At 42.6% G+C, this 14,706-nt stretch overlaps 1 protein-coding gene and 1 long non-coding RNA gene across 4 annotated transcripts in view; one reads left to right on the top strand and one right to left on the bottom strand.

Annotated features, from left to right (window-relative positions):
- The window catches only part of LOC122557921, a 117,227-nt gene that overhangs the window by 49,974 nt on the left and 52,547 nt on the right, over positions 1-14,706 (top strand). The window lies entirely within an intron of this gene.
- The window catches only part of LOC122557920 (immunoglobulin superfamily member 22-like), an 81,603-nt gene that overhangs the window by 31,008 nt on the left and 35,889 nt on the right, over positions 1-14,706 (bottom strand). For all 3 annotated transcript variants that reach the window (XM_043706139.1, XM_043706138.1, XM_043706140.1), the window contains 6 exons: positions 13,142-13,414; positions 10,245-10,529; positions 9,462-9,586; positions 5,299-5,440; positions 3,777-4,073; positions 2,171-2,473 (listed from right to left, as the gene is read on the bottom strand). In XM_043706139.1, the coding sequence (XP_043562074.1) occupies positions 2,171-2,473; positions 3,777-4,073; positions 5,299-5,440; positions 9,462-9,586; positions 10,245-10,529; positions 13,142-13,414 (1,425 nt within the window). The remainder of the gene's footprint in view (positions 1-2,170; positions 2,474-3,776; positions 4,074-5,298; positions 5,441-9,461; positions 9,587-10,244; positions 10,530-13,141; positions 13,415-14,706) is intronic.

Genomic DNA, 14,706 nt, shown 5'->3' with positions numbered 1-14,706 from the left:
CTCGAACTCAGCACCGCCTTCCTAACCTGCAATCTTCTTCCTGACCTCTCCGCCCCACCCCACTCCGGCCTATCACCCTCACCTTCACCTCCTTCCATCTATCGCATTTCCAACGCCCCTCCCCCAAGTCTCGCCTCCCTACCTTTTATCTTAGCCTGCTGGATGCACTTTCCTCATTCCTAAAGAAGAGCTTATGCCCGAAACGTCGATTCTCCTGCTCCTTGGCTGCTGCCTGACCTGCTGCGCTTTTCCAGCAACACATTTTCTGCTGTGGTAACTAACTTTGTAATGCTATAGCAAGGACACCAGGCAATCAGGGACAGACACCCAGCTCATGGAATGGACATTCCTGATGAAGAGCTTATGCTTGATATGTCGACTCTCCTGCTGCTCAACTGCTGCCTGACTGGCTGTGCTTTTCCAGCACCACACTTTTTGATTCTGATCTCCAGCATCTGCAGTCCTTACTTTTGTCCTCATGAAATGCACCAGGCTGGTCTGTTCACTCACTCATTTTGAGCCTAACTGCTCACAGCATCACTATCTTGCCTTTTTGCACTTTGTCCCTCAGCCTAGATACTGAGCTCACAGTAATGCTGCATTGCCTTGTTGTTTAGCACAAAACACAAATCCAGGGAGCTTGTCATGACTGTCTACTGTCCCCAAGACAAGAGTGATTGTCTTCAGTTGGTGCATCTGGGCAGCCTCCAATATCAGTCCAGTCAGAAGTGGTCAGTGTCAGGAATGACTCTTTACAAGGGGTGAGGACTTGAATATCAGGAAGCTCACCTCCTGGCTTGACTCTTCTGCTTGCCTCCAAGAATACGTGAGAGCCAGATTTCAAGGGAGATGAAGGGGTGGTGGTGGAGGGGGTGAAGGGTGGGACTGGTGGACAGCACAGTAGCAGAGATACAGTGTGAGGTATTAGAGAGAAAATGGTGCCATTTATACTGATAGAGCAAAGAAGGTTGTTGATCTTCTTACATTGCTCTCCATTCCTCCAGACAGTTGACACTACACTGACTCAGGTGACAACTTAGAGCAGGCTGGCATTGTCTGGGCATGACCACCTCTGCTGGTCTTGCAGGAAGAGGGCATCTGTCCCCTGAACAACCCCATCCACCAGGACCTCCAGTTCCCAATCTCCAAAATGGAGTACCAATCCCTCCCTCTGCTATGTCAGGAACTGTGCTGAGCCACTCCAGACTGATAGTGCTTATCCAGCCTTTTAAAGATGGCACCATGCCAGGAATGCCAGTCAGTTCTGGGATATCCCAACAGCGGTGAATGTTTTTGGGTACAGTGAGTGGAAGAATCAGGCTAGAATAAGATGTGTTTGGTGCCATGGGGTTCAGGGTAGTAAGTTAATGGGTAAGAAATCTCACTTGGCCTTGCATTGAGAAACCCTCCATGAAACTAGATGAAATTGACAGTTCGACATAAAAGTAAAATTAAACAATAATATCTTTGTTTGACCATTGATCGTTGCCTAAGATTGTGATATATATACAGTCACTAATTTGAGCTCCAGGATCACTTGTCTTTAATAACTTTTGATTGGGATGGATTTACGTGGTCATTTTTTTCAGAAGAAATTCCATTTGTGTTCTGTTCTGAAACTATTATCCTTTCTGTAAGATGAGGAAGATTTCTTCTGTGCTCGTGAAATGGCAAAATAATGAGTGTGTTCATATTGAACAGTTTAGGGTATCTTTGCACCTTTCAAATAGAGAAAGTTTTCCAGCCTTATGGGTATGAAGCTACAGTTGGGATAATGTGATTTCCTGCTAATGGAAAGAAAGTGAAGATGACAATCACATCAGTGAATAGTGACAGGGAATTAAACAGTTTAATTTTAAGTATTTGTAAATAGCCATTCTCTTGGCTATAATTTTGATAAAAGACTTGCATTTATCTTGTACAGTAACTCTTCTCCACAAAATCTATTATAATGCTTAAAGTACAAAAATACTTCATAAAATAATTATGTAGGAAAATGTATTCTTAAAACCTGAGTAATTAAAATCAATATCTCCTTTATTAAAGGATTAATCTACTTATGTGTAATGTTTAAGATTAGGATTGTGTCCTGATTATGAAGGATTCAATTTTAATTTTAGCTTCTATGCTGCCATCAATGGTAGATTGAAAACCCAATGTGAACACTTACCAATGGGGTCACCAGCTAAGACCTCTTCAGAATCAAGGGGATCACTGACACCTTCGCTGTTCACTGCTCGGATTCGATACTGGTATGCTTGTCCCTCCTCAACCTTGTTGGTGGAAAAAGTTGTGGTGTCACTGTCAACCTCACCAACCTTGATCCATGACTTCTTTCCAACAAGTTTCCTCTCGATGATGAAGCTCGTTATTTGCTTGCCCCCATTATCACGTGGTGCCTTCCATTTCATTGTGATACATTTCCTTGTGTGCTCCAGGAATTCCAATTTTCCTTGAGGAGGTTTAGGTCGATCTGCATAAAGAAAATGGGAAAGCAGAATGATTCTGTACACATAGCACATTTTGGGTCAATGGGTTAGGTCAGAAATGCCTATCTCCACAATGAAGCTGGCCAGGTCATGCTTATAACATTTCTGCTCGACATCTACACTTTGACAACAAAAAAGTTCCAGTGTCAAAAACAGGCTAATGGGGAAATCCCACAATTGGATTCCAGAATTAATCCAACTCCATAAACCTGTAGATCTCAGTTTCCAAGCATTTCAGCAGAAAAGGCAAGGGAGAGAGAGAGATTCTATGGAGATAGAAAGACAAAGGATTGCAGCCAGTCTGCCAGCAGTGTGCAGGCGAGAAGATCATCTCTAGTCGAAGAGACAGATCCTGGGCATTCCAAGGAATATGAACGATTTGTTCTGGCAAAGCTGAAAAGAGAGATTGCCAGAATGGGTCTTAAAACCTGTAGTCCATTTCAAAATTGTCTGAAAATTGAGCACCTCTTGATGGCTGTTCCATGTTGCAACTTGGTAAAAGTGAAGACAAATAAACCCTTTGGAAGCTAAGGGTAATTCTGGACTGGTTCACGTGAAAATTATTATTATTCTGTGGAGAATAGGGTGAAAGGTATACCTGTGGCATGGATCTTTAGTCATGTTAAAAGTTACTAGGGGTAAATCCTTTTGGTACTTTGGTATATTAATTGCCTACTAAATAGAGTTTAATTGATGGTTGCTGTCAGTTCACTTGTTACAGTAGAAGTCTCACAACCTCAAACAACTTTGTGTGTTTTCTTTAGGCACTGAAAATTCAAATACCTTTTTATAAGTCATTAATTTCTAAGGGAGGGGAGGTGTTTGATCACACAAATAAGGACGTTATGATTCAGGGGAAGTAGAGTTGAGTTTTGCATGTGGAGGGCGGTCTCCATATTCAGGTTCTGTGCTGGAGCATGGCCTCCATTTTCCTGCCAGGGAGGTTTGACGTGAGGCAAAGGTGAAACCCTGAGCAGCAGGAGATGAAAGGGGGCAGAAAAGAAAAGAAAATCATCTTCAACAAAGGATCCCACACAACATCTGATATGTCAGTAGATTACCACTTGTCCCAAATTTTGGAACAAGTAAAGAGGAAGCAAATGATGCACCACCTCAGTGTTTTTAAAAAAGAGCTTTACATGCCTGTAACAATCTACTTGTGCAGGAAGGAACACAATATTTTCACACCCTTGGTTTTTGAGTCGTGTGTGCTTGCATTTCTTACTGAGTATAGATCAAAGAGAAAAGCAAGTGAATGAATAGTGCATCTGTTCTTCTCTCACTTACCAATGACATTTAGCTGAAGGTTAGCTGAGGCTGAGCCACAGTCGCTCTTGAGCTTCAACATGATGTTCCCACTGTCCTCCCTTACACAGTGTTTTAGTACTAACACTGTCTGTGTAGGACTCTTCTCTATCTCGGTTTTAGCATCTTCAAACACCTCAAGGCCATCCTTAAACCAGGTCACTTTAGGAATGGGTTTTCCCTTAAATGGGATCTTAATAGTTGCTGTCTGTCCTGCCTTGACAGTGATTGGGTCCTTGGCCAACAGGGACAGAACATCAGGATCGATAATTGGTGGATCTGCAAAAAAATAAAAAGATGACAATGTGGTCCAGGCTCTAAAACTGTAATCCCATTATGCCAAGCATCAATTCCTAATTCCGCAACACAAATGCTGTTGTTTCCTCTTTTGGTTATAACAGTAAGGTATTGCGACTTTGATTTCATCTGTCAAGGTAAACATCTGGCCGATGTATCATGTGGAAAAATATGAAATTGTTCAGTTTGGCAGTAAGAACGTCAAAGTCGAAGATTACCTAAATGGAGGATGATTGCAGAATTCCAAGGTGAAGGGGGATTTAGATGTTCTCGTGCAAGAGTCACAGAAAGTTAGCTCGTAAGTATAGCATGTAATCAAGGAGGTGAATGGAATGCTATTCTTTATTATGAGACTGTTTGATCACACAAATAAGGACGTTATGCTTCAGTTTTACTGGGCGTAGTGAGAACACATCTCAAATACTGTGTGCAGTTTTGGTCTCAATATTTAAGGAAGGATGGAAATCCATTAGAGGAGGTTTACGAGATTGATATCTGGAATGCGTGGATTGTGTTCAGTGAATAGATTGAACAGGCTGGACTTGTTTCCTTCGGAGTTTAGGTTAGTGAAGGGCAATTTGATTGAAGTGCATAAGATCCTGAATGGTCCTGACCAGATGGACGATGTTTCCACTGATGGGTAAATCCACAACGAGAGGAGATTTATTTTAACATCAGAAGAACCTTCTTTTAAAAGAGGAATGAAAAGAATTTTTTTTCTCTCAGGGGGCAATTTTGCCTCAGAAGATAGTGGAGGCAGGGACACAGAATTTGTTTGAGGCAGTTGTGAATAGAATCTTGTTGGGCAGGGGAATCAAGGGTTTTCACAGTTAGATGGGAATGTGTAATGTGATAGGCAAATGGACCTTATTGCGTGGCAGAGCAGACTCAAGGGGATGAATAGTCTCCTCCTAGTTTCTATAATCGTACGTTCACATTCAGGCATCAGCTGGGCACAAGAGGGAGAAGAAATGTCAAGGGACCGAATCTCTTGTAATTCAATTGAAGTCTATTATTTCTCTCAATATTTCATGAAAAATTAATTGAACTGAAAGCCAGTCAGATTAATAACCACCAGGTAATTTCCCTCACCAGATTACTGCCCAGGACGTAAAGCTTAATATTTGTCTCCAGGTATCAAATATCATTGTTTGCAAATCAATATTAGAAAATACAAATGTAATGTTCTAAAGAGCAATGGTAATACCTGCAATGGACAGTACTGCCTCACTCTCTGCTCCTTTTGCTTTGAATGTATACTTTCCTTCACTCTCATCATCCGCTCTATTGATGATCAGTTTGTGCACTGCCCCTTGTTTCACAATCTGTATGTTTTTTGTGTCTGTAATCTGAACAACAGACAAAGAACACATCATGAAGAAAGAAGTTGACAGAATAAGGGTTCAGAATGATAAGGAAACGTTTACAGCCTCACATGAAGCAGATTTCTTAACTAAGTGAAGGTAGAAATAGTGATGTGGGCAGGATTTTAACAAGAGGTTGGGATCCTGACATTGTATGCATTTTCAGATACTGATTCTACACTGTGTTGACAACACAAACACTGTTCTGTCTTTATTTGCAAAGTCTTTCCTTGGTGTGGAGTTCACCTCCAAACAGCAGTGGTAGGTGCTATAAAAGCAAGAAGTGGAAAAAGGCAGGACTGCAGCGGCATCCAGTGGCAGGGATTGTCAATGTTGCCACTTGCCCAAGGAATGGAAGAGGAGGCTGCGCCCAGAGCAGTGAGAAATGTATCCACTCCCATGTCTACCCTATGTGAAAGCAGATTCAAGATTTTCTGGACTCCTCGCTGCAGCAGGCAGTAAAAAAAATGCTGTTCCCTGCCAGTAGAGGTAGATAGCCAGCAAAGCTCATGAAGAGGACATTGGAGGAGATGGATAATGAGGTCAGTGACAGACAGATGTTGAGGAGGAAATGGACATAGTTTGGAATTGTTTCAGTGGACTCCTGAGGTTTAAAATTGTAAGTGCAAAAAAGGAACCTAACCATTCAGCAGGCACCAGAGAAGGATATTAAGAGGGCAGAGAGTTCGCCTGACCATGGGAGAGTTGCGTGCTCTGCAGCCTCTATGACCTGTAAAGCATGTGTCAGAATTCTGGTGCTGCTAGACAGGAGGCTGGGCTGCAGAATACAACAGTTTATGCAAGCTGATAACTGAGAGTGGTGTGGGAGGGAGGCACTGTCCTGAATGCATTTTTCTTCAAGTGGAAGATCAACTGGACATAGTATGTCAGGGGCAGTAAGAGGGCATGCCTGAGATATCAGGGACAGTGATAAGGCATGCTGGGATATCAGGGACAATGAGAAGTCATGCTGGGATATAAGGGACAATGAGAGGTCATTCCTGGGATATCAAGGACAGTAATAGGGCATGCTGGGATATCAGGGACAATGAGAGGTCATGCCTAGGATATCAAGGACAATGAGACGTCATGCTGGGATATCAGGGACAGTGAGAGGTCATGCCTGGGGTATCAGGGACAATGAGAGGACATGCTGGGATATCAAGGGCAATGAGAGGTCATGCTGGGATATCAGGGACAATGAGAGGTCATGCTGGGATATCAAGGACAGTGAGAGGTCATGCCTGGGATATCAGGGACAGTGAGAGGTCATGCCTGGGATATCAGAGACAATGAGAGGTCATGCCTAGGATATCAAGGACAATGAGAGGTCATGCTGGGATATCAAGGACAATGAGAGGACATGCCTGGGATATCAAGGACAATGAGAGGTCATGCTGGGATATCAGGTACAATGCAAGGTCATGCCTGGAATATCAGGGACAATGAGAGGTCATGCTGGGATATCAGGGACAATGAGAGGTCATGCCTGAGGTATCAGGGACGGTGAGAGGGCATGCCTGGGATATCAGGGACAATGAGAGCTCATGCCTGGGATATCAAGGACAATGAGTGTTCATGCTGGGATATCAGAGACAGTGAGAGGTCATGCCTGAGGTATTATGGACAGTGAGAGGTCATGCTGGGATATCAGGGACAGTGAGAGGTCATGTCTGAGGTATCAGGGATAGTGAGAGGGCATGCTGGGATATCAGGGACAATGAGAGGTCATGCCTAGGATATCAAGAACAATGAGAGGTCATGCTGGGATATCAAGGACAATGAGAGGACATGCCTGGGATATCAAGGACAATGAGAGGTCATGCTGGGATATCAGGGACAATGAGAGGTCATGCCTGAGGTATCAGGGACAGTGAGAGGGCCTGCTTGGGATATCAGGGACAATGAGAGGTCATGCCTGAGGTATCAGGGACAGTGAGAGGGTCTGCCCGGGATATCAGGGACAATCAGAGGTCATGCGTGAGGTATCAGGGACAGTGAGAGGGCATGCCTGGGATATCAAGGACAATGAGAGCTCATGCCTGGGATATCAAGGACAATGAGTGTTCATGCTGGGATATCAGAGACAGTGAGAGGTCATGACTGAGGTATCAGGGATAGTGAGAGGTCATGCTGGGATATCAGGGACAATGAGAGGTCATGTCTGAGGTATCAGGGATAGTGAGAGGGCATGCTGGGATATCAGGGACAGTGAGAGGTCATGCCTGAGGTATCAGGGACAGTGAGAGGGCATGCTGGGATATCAGGGACAATGAGAGGGCATGCCTGAGGTATCAGGGACAGTGAGAGGGCATGCCTGAGGTATCAGGGACAATGAGAGCTCATGCCTGGGATATCAAGGACAATGAGTGTTCATGCTGGGATATCAGGGACAGTGAGAGGTCATGCCTGAGGTATCAGGAATAGTGAGAGGGCATGCTGGGATATCAGGGACAATGAGAGGTCATGCTGGGATATCAGAGTGTGGTGCTGGGAAAGCACAGCCCATCAGGCAGTATCTGAGGAGCAGGAGAGTTGATGTTTTGAGCATAAGCTCAGAACTTATACTTGAAACGTCGACTCTCCTGCTCCTTGGATGCTGCCTGACTGGCTGTGCTTTTCCAGCACCAACCTCTTCCACTCTGATCTTCAGCATCTGCAGTCCTCACTATCTCCATATCAGGGACAGTGAGAGGGTTTCCTGACATATCAGGGACAGTGATAGGACATGCTGGGATATCAGGGACAGTGATAGGACATGCCAGGGATATCAGGGACAGTGAGAGGGCATGCTGGGAAACCATGGCTGGCATCACTGCTATTTGTTTCGAGGAGCTGATTCTTGTATTGGCTGGAGTGGAATGCCAGTGGGATGCCAAGACTGAGAAATGGAGACTGAGCTTAGACAGATTGAAAATATCTTAACATCTCCACATCCAGGGAAAGCATGGCAATCGCAGTCATTGAGTGCATTTAAGGCAGAGATAGATAGATTCTTGATTAATAAGGGGATCAAAGGTTATGGGCAGAAGGCAGAAGAATGAGATTGAGAAACATCAACCACAATCATTTGACAGAGCAGATTCAATCGGCCAAATGGCTGAATTCTGCTCCGATATCTTATTGTCTATTAATATGAAGATAGAGATCCCAAAGTTCCTTATGGTCCAAGTACTTAGAAGATCAAAGTATCCTGGGAAGGTATAGAAAATAATCAGAAAACCAAGCTTTTATATCTAGAGGTTTAGAATACAATGGGATGGAAGTTATGCTATATTACAGGTTAAACCATACTGGGGCCAATGGAAGAAATTTTGAGCACTACATCTGAGGATATACTGGTGAGAGTTCAGCAAAGACTTACCAGAAACATACCCAAACTTCGAGAGATAAATTATAAGGAGAGATTGCAAAACAAATGTATTTCCTGGAATCAGAATGTTAATAGACAATTTGATTGACTTTTCAAAACAGGAAAGGAAGCATTAGAGTTGATTAAGAGAAACTATTTCTGCTAGTTCACGAGTCTAGGATTATCCAGGACAATTGAAGATAGATTTTTCAGAAGTGATTTTCAAAGACACTTCCATATACAAAGGGTTATAGAAGTTTAGAACATTCTTCCTCAAAACGCAATAGATGCTACATCAATTGTAGTTCTAAAACTAGAATTTGATGCTATCCGAAAGTATTAAAATTGCTGGATAAAGGAGTGTGTATAATTGTGGATTAACATGCTCTAAAAATTAGAGAACAGGCTTAATTGACAAAATGACCTGTTCTTGTGTTCTTCCTCTCTTACGTTTCCAGGAAGCTACCCTCCAAATTCAGATTGATGAATAGGAATGGATGGGGATAAATGTGTGTAACATTGCATTTAGTGAATAAAGTTAATATACTGTCAGTATTGGTCATGAAGTATGACATTCATAATGCCAGTAAACAAGTTTCTCAGAGTAAATCTTTCATTATAACTTAAAGTAACAATCTGCTGATGTATACGTACCTCTTTCCCATCCTTTAGCCACACTCCATCAACTTTCTCATCATTTAGTACCACACAGAATTCTGCAGGTTGGCCTGTCTGAGGGTGGGCATCAGACATTCCACTCTTAACTGTGGCAAACCGGTCTGGGGTGGTATGAAAATAAGGCATACGTTAATGTCTAGTGCAAGCCACAGAGAGGAACTTTACCATTATTTGTTTAGCACAGTCGTAAAAAGCAGTGTTTGACACTATATGAATTATTTATCATTCCCTATGTCAGACATTTAAACTACAAGAAAAAATGCAGATATTCAGCTTATTGCTGATAAGATGATGAAGGCCATTAAAAAAAATGAAGCCAGCTTTGCTGTTTAATCTGATAAAAGGTTCAAATATCAAAGTTGTAAATTGAATTAAGACAATTAAAAGAGGGAAAGAAGTCAGGTGAAATGTTTTCACTCAAAGGGCCATAGAGGTGTGAAGAGGGATCCTCTTGTGTTGCAGTGATAGTGTCCCTACCCCTAGATCAGGAGGCCTGGGTTCAAGTCCCACCTGCTCCAGAAGTATAGAGTAACATCTCTGAATAGGCTGGTTAGGAAACATAGGTTAAACAAAAAAAATGGTGTGGAATTGATAAGTGTGGAAGTACAATGAAGAGAATTGAGTTCAAAAAGCAATTGAATGGGGATGGGGGTTGATGGTTATGTTAAGAAAGTAGACAAATGAGCTCAGCTTTCAAAAAGCCCAGACTTCTTCAGTCTGACAGTTTGCTTCTATTCTGAAAAAGTTGGTTCTTCTTACCTTGAACATTCAATGTGCAGGCACAGGTGTACTCTCGATCATCATTGTCTTGCATGGCCACAACTGTGTACTCCCCACTGTCTTCAAGCTCAGCATCATCAATAATCAGCTCAACCCGTCTTCCTTCCCGCATCATATTGTACTTTGGGGACCTGGTGATCTCTTTGCCATTCTTTAACCACTTGATTCGGACATCTTTGGAGCTCAGTTCACATTCCAGTCTCGCTTTGCCTTTTTCCTTTACATGTACATTCTTCAAGGCACTTGGGAACTGGATAGGGAGTCCTGTAGAGGTTGAAGAAAACTAAGAATGTTTAATCAATTACTGTATGAGTTTCCTTCAACAATAAAAAAATGCCAGAGAACATTTGCTCATTTTCTGCAAATTGCTGCCCTGAATTATTATATTTTGCTAATGGACTGCAAATAGAGATTACTGCTCTTCCCTCTTCCTAAGTCCCCACGTTATATAAGCAGAGCTGGTCTCAGAAACCTATATTGGAGTTGAGCATTTTCACCTTCATTGCCAAGGTGGTCATTTGGCAGGGTAGATTACTTGATTGTTGGAGAGCACTGATTTTTATTGATTTCAAAGGGTTGAAGATCAGACAGCCTGTGAAGCTAAAAATTACCCTCCAAACTATTCTGTTTCTATACCTCTGTTAATATTGCCTGCTCTAGTTAACAGGTGGCAATGACACTTCTTTACTCATCTCTTTTTTTCCCAGGAGAAATGCTGGATAGTCAATTACTTAGGAGAGTATTTGGTTGAGACTAGCAAATCAGAGGCTTCAAATTATTGTTTAGTGTGTTTTTTTCCTGTATGAGTGAGTACAATTGGATGAATTCCTATGTTTATTATTTTAAGAAAGTCATTAACTCATATATGCATGAAGGCTTCATTGAACACATTTACCCAATGGTGCATAAAGTAATTTAAACCTTCTTTCAAAATGTACCAGCTTATTGGGGTTAAATTAGATGCATGTAAATTGTGATGATACAACTGATCATAATTCTGACAACAGTAAAAGTCTCCAGCCTAGACCAAGCATATGTTCTTAGACACCACACTAGAGAGTCACATTTGAGAACAAACTATATAAAGGATTGGAAACAAAGCAGTGTCACAGTACATAAGGAGTTGAAGAGCCTTTTTCTAGTGCTAAGGAGTAAACAGCCTCAGGGACAGTGCATGCGCAGAAATACACTTTGTGCTCCAGCCTTTTGCAGTGATATGCTGGGCTTCCCCATCATTGAGCACTGAGATATTTGTGAAGCCTCCTCCTTCACTGAGTTGTTTCATTGTCTGTCCCCATTCATGACTGGATGTAGCAAGACTTACATCTGATCCATTGGTTATCGAATTAGTTAGCTCTATCTGCCAATTGTTACTTGCGCTGCTTGGTATACAAGTAGTCTTGGTGTTATTGCTTCAGCAGGTTGGCACCTCATTTTTAGATATGCCTGGTATTGTTCCTGGAATGTCATAGGACATGCTGGGCTATCAGGTTACAGATTCTATGTGAGCATAATTTTGCTGTTGCTAATAGCCCATGGCACCTCATGGCTACCCAGTTCTGAGTTGCTAGGTCTGCTGGAACTTCACATCTTTTAGTGCCACACAGTACCATGAAGACAGGACTTCACTTCCACAGGCACTTTGCAGTGGTCAATCCTACACATTGTGTCATTGACAGATACATCTGTTACAAGTAGCTCAGTGAGAATGAGGTCCAGAATGTTTCTCCTTCTTGCTGATTTCATTACAACATGCCACAGACCCAGTCTAAAAGCTATGTCCTTTAGGACTTAACCAGTCTGGGCAATAAGTAGTGATGCTGAGTCACTCTAGGTGATGGACATTGAAGTCACCCACCAGGGTACTTACTGCATCCTTGTCATATTCAGCGCCTCCTCCAACTATTGGTCAATACATAAAAGTACCGATTCCTCAGTTGAAGGGAGGTGATACATAGTAATCAGCAGGATGTTAACATGCCCATATTTGACCTGATGTTATGAGACTTCATTGTCTTCAGAGTTAATGTTGAGGACTCCTATGGCAAGTTCCTCCTCTGTGAAGACCACTAAATACTTTTGCTGGGTCTGTCCATAGAGGGAGTCATCAGATAGGGGAGACAGTATTGGGGAGGTAGAGCTAGTCAGCAGCAAGGGTGAAGGTTTGCTCTCAACCGGACTCTGCTACCTGATGCCAGTTAGTGCCAAGCAGGCACCGTATGTCTTTGAATGAGGGGTCACTCCTGCGAACCCACAGCCAGGGTTGTTTGCCATGCTCCGTCACATGGTGAACCCTCCCTAACCATTGCTGGGTTTATACCAATAGCACTGAGATGAGGCTCTTAATTAATAGCCTAAACACCTCAATTGGTGGCAGCATGAGTAAGCAATCCCACAAGCCTTCCTGCCATGGACTTCATCCGGATGGAGGGCTAAAAGCAATGGGGCCTCCACTTGCCACCTTCACTCCTGTACCACCACACCGACACTGGGGACATCACAAGGTTCAGCCCTAGTGGCACTTTTTCATGTGTCAAGGCAGAATATAAAGAACTTATTTAGTCCCTCAGTTATCCCAATTCCATGCACAGATATACATTATGGTCCCTAGTATTGAATGGGTAGCAAGCTAAGAGTCTCTCAGTTTCCTTTAATGTAGGTTAACTGAGATGACAGCTCCTTGGCTGATTTTTTACGTCTTAATAATTACTTTAAGATCCAATGAGAATGACATTTAATCTGAACATAATCAATGGGTGTCACCACTATTTGATTGATAGTACCTGACCTCAAAGAGGGTAGTGCAAATAGATTTACTTAAAAACAAGGCCTTGCTCTTTTAAGTAACTCTGCCAGCCTGCTGTGATATAACATACGGGCTATCTGCAGTTGTGATTTGGAGGTTAGGTTGTCTGCAGAAAAACTGTATTCGCCAACATCACTTGGTCGCACATCTTTGATTTTCAAGGTATGGGTCAGTCCATCCTCTGACACAATGATGTCATGCTTGTCATCTCGCTTCACCTCAACACCTTGGAATTTCCAGCAGACACTCGGGACCTTCTTAGTGAGGCGGCACTCAAAGGTTCCTGTTTGTCTCTCCACCACCTTTATAGGTTTGAGTTCCACCCCAAACCTAAGTGGCTCATCTGTGAGAAAAGTGATTTTAAAACAATATTTAGTGAGATATTTACAGTGGAATGACATCACAGACTTGAACAGTTATGGAACACATTTTATTTTGTACTTCCTCTGGAATTAAGACTTGGTTACTCAGTGACCTCTCATTTTATTGGGATTCCACCATTTTGTTGTCCTTTCCATTACTGACAAATATCAACAATCTGGCATTGTGATTACACCCATGGTTGCAACAACTACATTTACATAGCTGCTTTAACATTGTCTAATGTCCCAAGGTGCATTAAAGGAGTGTAATAAGATAAGACACTGGCACCACACTATTGTTTTGGGATATGTTGCACAATAGTTTACCTATTAACATAACATGCAGTTATACAGATTATTTGATTAACTAATAGTTCATTGACTGGTTAGATGTGAAGGGAAAGGATTTCAGGTGGGGCTGGTGTTTGTAAATTATTGTCAGTCTGAATAGTTAGTAAATTCTATCCACAATTAAAGGTATATTGGTTTCTGCCTCACTTACTGTCTTGAATCCAGATTGACTTTAGTGTAAAAGACATAGACTGGGCACTTTGCAGCACCAAGAGTGGCTACCTTAGGAGCTTTCATGATCTTGCAATGATATATCGAAATTAGGGGAGCAATAATTCCACAGGACGCTTTTGGTGTGTGCTGTTTCAACATAAATTTTACAGGATGAATAAATCGCTCAGGATCTGTTTGTGAAGTTATCAATTTATGTCATTTCAATACTGGTGTGATGTTTGAGGGGCACCTCATCCACCACCTTCCGATATTAACTCCTGACACACAGTAACAGCAGTGAGTACTGTATACAAAAAGATTCACTGCAGTAATTCACTCAAGATTGACGTGGCAGGACCTTCCAATCCATGCAACCTCCACCATCTTGGAAGAATAAGGGCAGCAGATGCATGGCAACGCCACCATTAGCAAGTTCTAAGATAAAGGAACCTTGGATGACGAGAGCGGTGGAGCTTCTCGTCAAAAGGAAGAAGGTAGCTTACATAAGGTGGGGGAAGCTAGGGTCAAGCTCAGCTCTAGAGGATTACAGGCAGGCGAGGAAGGAGCTCAAAAATGGTCTGAGGAGAGCCAGGAGGGGGCACGAGAAAGATTAGGGAGAACACAAAGGCATTTTACACTTATGTGAGGAATAAGAGAATGGTCAAAGAAAGAGTAGGGCCGATCAGGGATAGCATAGGGAACTTGTGTGTGGAGTCTGAGGAGGTAGGGGAAGCCCTAAGTGAGTTTTTTGCTTCTGTCTTTACGAAAG

This window comes from Chiloscyllium plagiosum, chromosome 16 (assembly GCF_004010195.1).
Source record: "Chiloscyllium plagiosum isolate BGI_BamShark_2017 chromosome 16, ASM401019v2, whole genome shotgun sequence".
Taxonomy (NCBI): Eukaryota; Metazoa; Chordata; class Chondrichthyes; order Orectolobiformes; family Hemiscylliidae; genus Chiloscyllium; species Chiloscyllium plagiosum.
This window is presented reverse-complemented; position numbering and strand designations above follow the sequence as displayed.